The sequence below is a fragment of the Terrapene carolina genome, unplaced genomic scaffold (assembly GCF_002925995.2).
Source record: "Terrapene carolina triunguis isolate 2854851 unplaced genomic scaffold, T_m_triunguis-2.0 Scaffold17625, whole genome shotgun sequence".
In the NCBI taxonomy this organism is placed as follows: domain Eukaryota; kingdom Metazoa; phylum Chordata; order Testudines; family Emydidae; genus Terrapene; species Terrapene triunguis.
In genome coordinates, this window is record NW_020681976.1 from 1 (window position 1) to 8,703 (window position 8,703).

At 46.2% G+C, this 8,703-nt stretch overlaps 1 protein-coding gene across 1 annotated transcript; it reads right to left on the reverse strand.

Moving 5' to 3' along the window:
- Positions 1-3,067: 3,067 nt before the first annotated feature.
- Positions 3,068-8,096, reverse strand: LOC113408525 (class I histocompatibility antigen, F10 alpha chain-like; the record flags this gene model as incomplete). Its single annotated transcript, XM_026661807.1, has 4 exons — positions 3,068-3,147; positions 3,565-3,666; positions 5,502-5,777; positions 7,821-8,096. Coding segments are annotated over 4 exons (734 nt in total), but the record flags the coding sequence as incomplete, so codon positions are not given.
- Positions 8,097-8,703: the final 607 nt, after the last annotated feature.

Sequence of the window (8,703 nt, forward strand, 5' to 3'; positions counted from 1 at the left end):
ATTCCTGGTGCTCAGGCACCACGAGCCCATATAACCTGCCGCCCCTGTATTCATAAGCATATTTCCATATGGAGTGCAACATCACAGTGAATGTACCATAACTGTGTATTTTCAGGTGTTCAGAAGTTTGAATTTGCTGAACTTGGTGTTCTGGAAGGACATGAGATATCGCCAGGCAACCAGATCTCTGTGGTAATGAAGTGGTTTTTGTTAATGTATTTCCTAGGGTATTTAAAAAAAAAAAAACAAAAGGAAGGAGAAAAGTTGTTGGTAAGAGTTAGTAGAGTCGCAAAGAGACTTTGACACCTATCACTTTAAGTGCCTAAGCCCAAGAATCAGATCCCACTGGGATACACAAACTCCCACTCGGCTGCCTCTGAACCCTGTAGGTGCATATACTTGCTCAGAGCCCAACTTTCCACCCTAAAAGTTCCCTAGGTGCCTATGATTCTGCCTCCAGGCAGGCACTGCAGCCCCACACCGGGCTTCTGGGTGGCTGTCTCCTGCCCAGACCTGTTGCAATGCACAAAGCAGGGGAGGACAGGTGCAGGAGAACCTACCTTGCCTGTGGGACCTCATCTGATAGTGTTACCCTGGCACTCATCCCCACCCAGCACAGGAGGGCTGGCTGTAGGCCACTGATAGATGTTGGGGCACTCAGCACTTGCATAAAAAGCAGCTGGGGGCCAAAGGTCAGCACAAAGGGAGGGGCAGAAAGAAAAAAAAACAAAAACACAGTTGATCCTTCCAGTGAGCAGATGGACTATCCAACTGTCGGGATATTTGATCGGGGTGGGCATGGGTTAATGGTGCAGGTGGGTAGGTAGTCATTCAACTGAAGGGTGCCAGGTGAAGATGAGAATAAAACAAACAGATTTGGCTAAGCTGAAAAGTGCAAATTGTGGAACATGCACATGAAACCCTCTTTTGGGAACGACACCTTCACTTTCCACTAGAGGTTCACAACATCTGTGTAAAATGACAAGAGAAATTTCCCTGAGCTGATGTCTCTAAAGCATCTTCTAAAATCATCAATACATTTATTATGATCTTACTGTAATATCTATGCTGCAAGTAATTACTCAATCCTTTATCACGTAAAACTGTACAAAATGATGCCATAATCTTATTTCACCTTAACTCGGGGGTACAATTGGGGTTATATATTTTAAAAACAGCTCCACAGGTGACCCTGGCAACTACAGGCCAGTAAGCCTCACTTCAGTACCGGGCAAATTGGTTGAAACTATCGTAAAGATCAAAATTGTCAGACACATAGATAAACATAATTTGTTTTGGGAAATAGTCGACATGGTTTTTGTAAAGGGAAATCATGCTTCACCAATCTACTAGAATTCTTTGAGCACACGGACCGGGGGGATCCAGTGGATATAGTGTATTTAGATTTTCAGAAAGCCTTTGACAAGGTCCCTCATCAAAGGCTCTTAAGCAAAGTAAGCTGTCATGGGATAAGAGGGAAGGTCCTCTCATGGATTGGTAACTGGTTAAAAGTTAGGAAACAAAGCATAGGAATAAATGGCCAGTTTTCAGAATGGAGAGAGGTAAATAGTTGTGTCCCCCAAGGATCTGTACTGGGACCAATCCTATTCAACATATTCATAAATGATATGGAAAAAGGGGTAAACAGTGAGGTGGCAAAATTTGCAGATGATACAAAACTACTCAAGATAGTTAAGTCCCAGGCAGACTGTGAAGACCTACAAAAGGATCTCACAAAACTGGGTGACTGGGCAACAAAATGGCAGATGAAATTTAATGTTGATAAATGCAAAGTAATGCACATTGGAAAGCATAATCCCAACTATACATATCAAATGATGGGGTATAAATTAGCTGTTACCACTCAAGAAAGAGATCTCAGAGTAATTGTGGATAGTTCTCTGAAAACCATCCACTCAATGTGCAGCGGCAGTCAAAAAAGCAAACAGAATGCTGGGAATAATTAAAAAAGGGATAGATAATAGGACAGAAAATATCATCTTGCCTCTATATAAATCCATGGTATGCCCACACCTTGAATACTGTGCAGATGTGGTCGCCCCATCTCAAAAAAGATATATTGGCAGGGCTGTCCCTACCATTTCTGGTGCCCTACACATCCCAAGCACATGCCCCCCCTCTGCGTGGGTGGGAGGGCTGTGCTCAAGGGCTGCGAGGCCATGGGGGCAGGAGCAGGGCAGGGAGGCTCACTTAAGAAAGGGGGGGCAGGCGGGAGGCTGCGAGTGGCGTGGTTCTGGGCAACTGCCCCAGGCCCCAGGGCTTTGTCAAGCGGGGCCTTAAAAACATCTAAGGACGACGAGTCCACCACCTCCCTAGGTAACCATTCCAGTGCTTCACCACCCTCCTAGTGAAATAGTGTTTCCTAATTTCCAACCTAGACCTCCCCCACTGCAACTTGAGACCATTGCTCCTTGTTCTGTCATCTGCCACCACTCATCTTCCTTCAGAGAAAGAGAGAATGTGTGTGGGAAGGGTTGGGGAGGGTTAGGAGAATAAACACCTGGAAGAAGAAATAAGAGATTTATTTCCAAATAGGGACTTGTCACTTGCTGCTTCAGTGATTGCTAAAATGTAGTGACGTCACCTACCTGGGTAAGTAGAAAATAAACATTAATGAGAGACTGAGACTAGTTCACTTTGTTTCCTTCTTTGGACTTGGTGCCACTTAGCAGGTAATAGCCTGTGGCATTTGCACGTCTCTGCTCTTTTGGCTGATGTCTGGCTCCTTTGCCTTGCTCAGCTGTGAGACTCCTGCTGCTCAGGGGTGCTGGAACAGGGGGCGAGGGAGGGCAGGTCACTTTTAAAAGAGTGGGGGCTTTTTGAAAGCTTGCCTCTCCCCCCAACAGAAGTTGGTCCAATAAAAGATATATTAGCTCACGCACCTTCATGAGTGGTGGGTGTAATAGGCCAGGAGCGACCACGTTAGCTCTCTGAAAGGACAAAGTCATATAGAACTCACACATTCCTATCTGAAACAAGGAATGATTGAAATCACAATTGTTGGATTCCTCTGGATGAAATGTACTGTGCGAATACTGATGGTTGTTCAGGGATGGCCACTTGAAAAGAGGCGATGAGTCTCTTGTAACTTACCCTGAGCTACAGTGTAGCCGTCTCCCTTCTTCCCTGCAGAGAAAAGGCAAATTTCAGTGAATGCAGCTCCCAAGGTAGGAACCAACTCCGATCTGTGTCCACAGCTCAGAAACAGGGCCCCTGGCCCAGCACAGCCCCCTGGCGCTCAGTAATGGACTCAAGGTCCCAGGCGCTCATAATTGGCAGGAGAGAAAGACACAATGAGACAGAGTTTCCAAAGAACTCAGCCCACTGGGTGCTGAGCTCTTTGGAAAAAATCTAGCCTCATATAAACTGTAACCCATATCCAGTTTCTGGGTCTGGCCCTCCAGCACCTCCCATGGGGTATCACTAGCTCAGTCCCGCAGTGGGGCAGTTACACCATACTGACACTCCTGTATTGCTGTTGTCCTTAGGGGTATGTGCAGGGCCCGGCAAGTCCAGGGAATCCCCCCATCCCAGGCTCTTTACCTGGGCGTTTCTTTTTCCAGACGACTACTCCGATTATAACACCAATCAGGACAACTGCAGTGATAACTCCAGCCACAATGGGAATCAGATTGTTATTTGGTGCTGAAATGAAATGGAGAGAATGATCAATGGGGAAAAATCTCCCCTCTCCCCCCCGCACTTAAACCCTCTTTCATCCCACTGCAGGGATCAATCAGTCGGCTCCCCAGATAAGGACTGAGTCCTGCAACCCTTCACCCCTTCCAATGAGTTCCATGCACAGCATTGCACCCCACCATAGAAAGTCCTGAACACAGCCTCTACCACTTCAGTGTCTATCAGGGATGGTCTAGACAGTATTTGGTCCTGCCATGAGGGCAGGGGACTGGACTCGATGACCTCTCGAGGTCCCTTCCAGCCCTAGAATCTATGAATTCATAATAAATATGTAGCACTTAAAATAGAAGACTTTTATAACATTAATCAATCGTCATACACCTCTGTGTGGGGGAGGATGGATGTCAGTATCATCCCTAAATTGGAGGGGAAAAGCGAGTCAGTGCAAGAGCCAAGGACAGAATCCAGGAGTCCTGGCTCACAGCCCCTAACCCCCCTTGACCACACTGACTTTTATGACTAATGGAACACAGTCCCATTGTGTGATTCTGGTGACAAACTGGAAACTGACCTCAAAGCTCTGGATTTCCCAGCCATGAATGGAGTTACAGACACAATGCATGTTTTTTGGAGGAGGCAGAAATTGAACAGGAGAGGACAGAGATATTTTAATACTGTTCTTGGTTTACATAAACCTGTTAAACCTCAAGTTCTCTATACACATTTAGTTTCACTAATTATCTTATCCTGTTGTCTGAAAGAGGCACATAATAATACAGCAAAAAGAAAAATATTTCTAAGAGAATAAGGAAATGTGGTTTATGAGACAAAAATTGGCAGGGAACGTGGTAGCAACATTATGATGTGAAACTATCTTTTGACTAGATTTCCAGTGCAGGCTGCCCTTTTAGAAATTGTTTGCACTTCCAAATGCTGCATTTTTCCACATCCCGATTAACCAAGCAAAAAGATGGGAGGAAGGCAGCTCCATGTGTAAAAAATTCTTCCTTGACTTTCTTGTGCTAGGGGCATAGGAGACTCTCCCCACTGATGCAGGGCTCCAATCTGCCTCCTTGCTCCATTCCAAGGCCATACCCTCTCTTCCAGCATCACTGCACACAGAAACAAGCTGCTCCCAACATTAAACATCTCTCTCTGGCCACATGGACAAGAATGAAGGACCCGTAGAGCCATATTTCTGAGAACCTGCTGGATCATAGGACTGGAAGGGACCTCGAGAGGTCATCTAGTCCCGTCCCCTGCACTCATGGCAGGACCACGAGTGCATGAAGTTGAGACCGGGCTGCAAGCTGAAGCAAGACCAATTCTGTCTGGAAATAAGGGGCAGATTTGAGCTTTCCCTGGGATGTGGTAAATTCTTCATCTCTTGGAGACTTTACATCTGGAATGGGCATCTCTTTCTGAAGGGTCAGATCTAGTTTGCCCACAGATGACCAGACTGGATGCTGGGGTCCCTGATGTGATTCCCCCCTGCCCTGGGCTATGCAGGAGCTCAGATCAGATGATTAGAATGGTCCCTTCAGGCCTTAATGTCTCATTGTTAATCTTCTAGCTTCAGAGACACCGTATTGCTGAGATGTATCCAACAGCCCCAAAGGCAGAAAACTGGAGAGCAAGACATGAGCCCCAGGCACTGCAGGTCCCAACTCTAGCACAAGAACTTGACTGCAGAGGGACAGGGCCAAAGAGGAAAGGGCCTCACAGACCCTGAGGAAATTCCAGCTTCAGTCTATTAATCTGAATGAGAATTTTTCAGGGGTTGAGTTTAATGGATTCCCCCTCCCCCACTAGGAAAACAGACAAACACACAAACTCCTTACCCCAGGAGACAGAGAATGGCTCTAACAGGCTTTCATGCTCCACGTGACATGAATAATGGGCTTTGATCTTGGGATCAATCTCCATTGTCAACCAGGTCTGGTAGGTCCCATCCCCACTGGGTAGGATGCCTTCAGAGTAGGTCTCTTGCTGTCTGCTCTCCCCATTTTTGAGCCAGGTCACCGTGATGTCCTGGGGGTAGAACCCACTGACCTTACAAGAGAGGGTGCTGAGGCCATCATGAGATGACCTGTCACTCACTCTAGCAGTTGGGCGCACTGGGAAAAAGAAGAAATTGAAATTAGTTGTTTTCAAGCTCTAATCCAGGCAGTCTTTGCTGGAGTTTTGCAGCATGAAATTCTGAGACCCCAGCAGTGGGAGAGGATGAGAGTCCAGGAGACAGAATCCCTCTGATGAGAGAGAACCACCACGTTAGAGGATTTCTGTGCCAAATTCACAGCATCAGCAATGGTGAACCCCGAATCCAGGTCCCTGACCAGATTCTATGAGTGTGGTAACCAGAAGCCTCTGTTCCCAGCCACAGTGACACAAGTACCTTGAAAGGCTTCACTAAGCTCCAGATACAGGTGTCAATCATGTCCTACGTTTGTGCCCATCTCCTCTCAGTCCCTGGATTTGAAAGAGAGAAGAATCTTGCCCTGGCCAGGGAGCAGAAAATGAACTAGATAAACTGACCAATTAGAAATGGAAAGGACCATTAAACAAAAAAATGACACACGGCTGTAAACTGGCCCTCAAACTAGCTAATATTAATTGGCTAATTTCTTGTAGGTTGTTAACAAAACTATTTACCCAATATTATGGATTTCAAAAGGATTTACACATGTGGAAAAATCAGTTTCCCAGCCTCTTGGCACTGAAATACACATTACACTGCTGTGTATAGCTTTTTCTTGTTGGCATTTGTAAAGATGGCCAAGAACAAGATCATGTTCTGCTGAGGTTTGTGAGAGAAATAAGCAACTAGTACACCTCTACCTCGATATAACGCTGTCCTCGGGAGCCAAAAAATTTTACCGCATTATAGGTGAAACCATGTTATATCGGACTTGCTTTGATCCACCGGAGTGCACCACCACCTCCCCACCCCGGGATGCTGATTTACCGTGTTATATCCGAATTCGCGTTATATCAGGGTAGAGATGTATAACTGTTGCAAAAAACTGGGTACAAAATTCAAGTAACCTTGAACAGCAAGTGCAAACAGTTTGGGAAGGGAAAGATTAGGGTGTCTAATGATGCTAACTAATTTGGGAAATTGGTAACAGACAAGGTACATACATGGGAAATAGTGAGTTAACATTTTGAAGCAGATTATGCTGCAACTAATCAGTTCTGAATCAGTGTGGTAAAGCATTTAACCTCTTCCCTTCTATGTTTGTGCTGATTAATCTTTAACTAAAAAGCTTTGGTAATAAATGTGACTGAGTGTGATTATCTGATGTCTTATTGATAAAAGAATCAAGTAATAAGTATGAAAGTGTTGCAGCAAAGGTAGGTCTTGAGGGGGGAAAACTTTGAGGACAAGGGTAACATTCTTCCAGGTTAGTATGGCGAGGGCAATTCCACATGTAGGGGATGGCATGGAAGGAAGCACATAGATGACTGTGGGAGAAGTTTGGACAAAGAGGCAACAATAACAAAGCTACCGTCATTGGCGGAACACAGGGGATGGGGGTAAGACACTAAATATGATGGTATAGCGACAAAGAGTCCTGTGGCACCTTATAGACTAACAGACGTGTTGGAGCATGAGCTTTTGTGGGTGAATACCCACTTCGTCAGATGCATGGGTATTCACCCACGAAAGCTTATGGTCCAATACTTCTGTTAGTCTATAAGGTGCCACAGGACTCTTTGTCGCTTTTTACAGATCCAGACTAACACGGCTACCCCCCTGATATATGATGGTATAGACGGTGAATGAGGAAGAATTACATGGTGAATGAAGCTGGTGTCCATAGAAGTGGTGGCACTTCCTTAATTAAACAAAGTGCTCTAAAATGCACATGCACAGGCAGATTGCCTTGATAACTACTGTGTTACATCAGGGGAAGAGATAGAATTTGTGCTGTAAATTTGGGCTCATTAGGTCAGCTTCTCTACAGTGAGCTGCTTTTAACATTTTCAATTTCTTATCTTTTTTCCCCAGCAGAGCTAGGGGGGAGAGAGGGGTTGTTTCCCCACCCATCCATGGTGTAAGGTTAGCTGAACTCCCTACTCCATTTTGGAACTGGGGCTGGGAAATAGAGATGTAACTTGTAGTGACTTCCTAGGTGGGGCTTGTCCCCCAGCCTTACCTTTCCTCTGTAGAGTCTCCTTCCCGTACTCTAGAGAACTCCTTAGCCAGGAAATACATTCCTCTTCCAGGTAGTGTTTCCACCACTGGTTGTCAAATACTTCAGCATCCCATCTCCTCTTGGTGATCTGAGCCCCAATATCTGCTGCTACCCAAGTCATGGTCTCCTTATCGAAGGTAAGAAAGTCTCGTCCATCATATGAATCCTGGTAAAACCCCCAAGTGATGTTATCTTCCCGGAGATCACAGCCGGTTATCATTTGGATAATGTGAAACCCTGAAACACAGCTGAGGGTCAGCAGCAGCCTCTCTCTGAAAATCTCACCAAGACCCCACTGCAGATAGCCCAGTGGTTCTTCTCCTTGCTACTGGACCCTCCCTCCCCTGAGAAATGGGGTTCACACTTATACTGTTGGGTCCTACACCCTCCCAGCTCCTTTCAGGAGGGAATCCAAACCCACAGGGGGCACCCTCTTCATCCGTTGGGTCTTGCACACTAAAGACCCCCCGCTGCATAGAGCTCACAACCTTCAAGGAGTACCTCACTGCTGTTTGTTCTTGTATGATCCCTGCAGGGGGTGCAGGGCGGCACGACCCCAAAGGGAGTACTCCGGATATTGCAGGGGTCTATCCCCTCCAGCTCTCTTCTGCTGTCTGAGGATCCCCCCCAGTTCTGGTAGTCAGGGTCATTTTAGGAAAGAGAGGGAGTGCAGGGTGTCTGTATCCCACTCTCTCCTGTTCTGGTTGTATTAATTTTGCAGGTCCACAGGGTCACTTGGTCCCCCACGTCCTCCATTCACAGTACCCCCATGTCCCTGTGGGGAGGGGGTACAGGTCTGTCTCCCACACTAACTTCTGCTCTGATTTAATGACCTTACAGAATC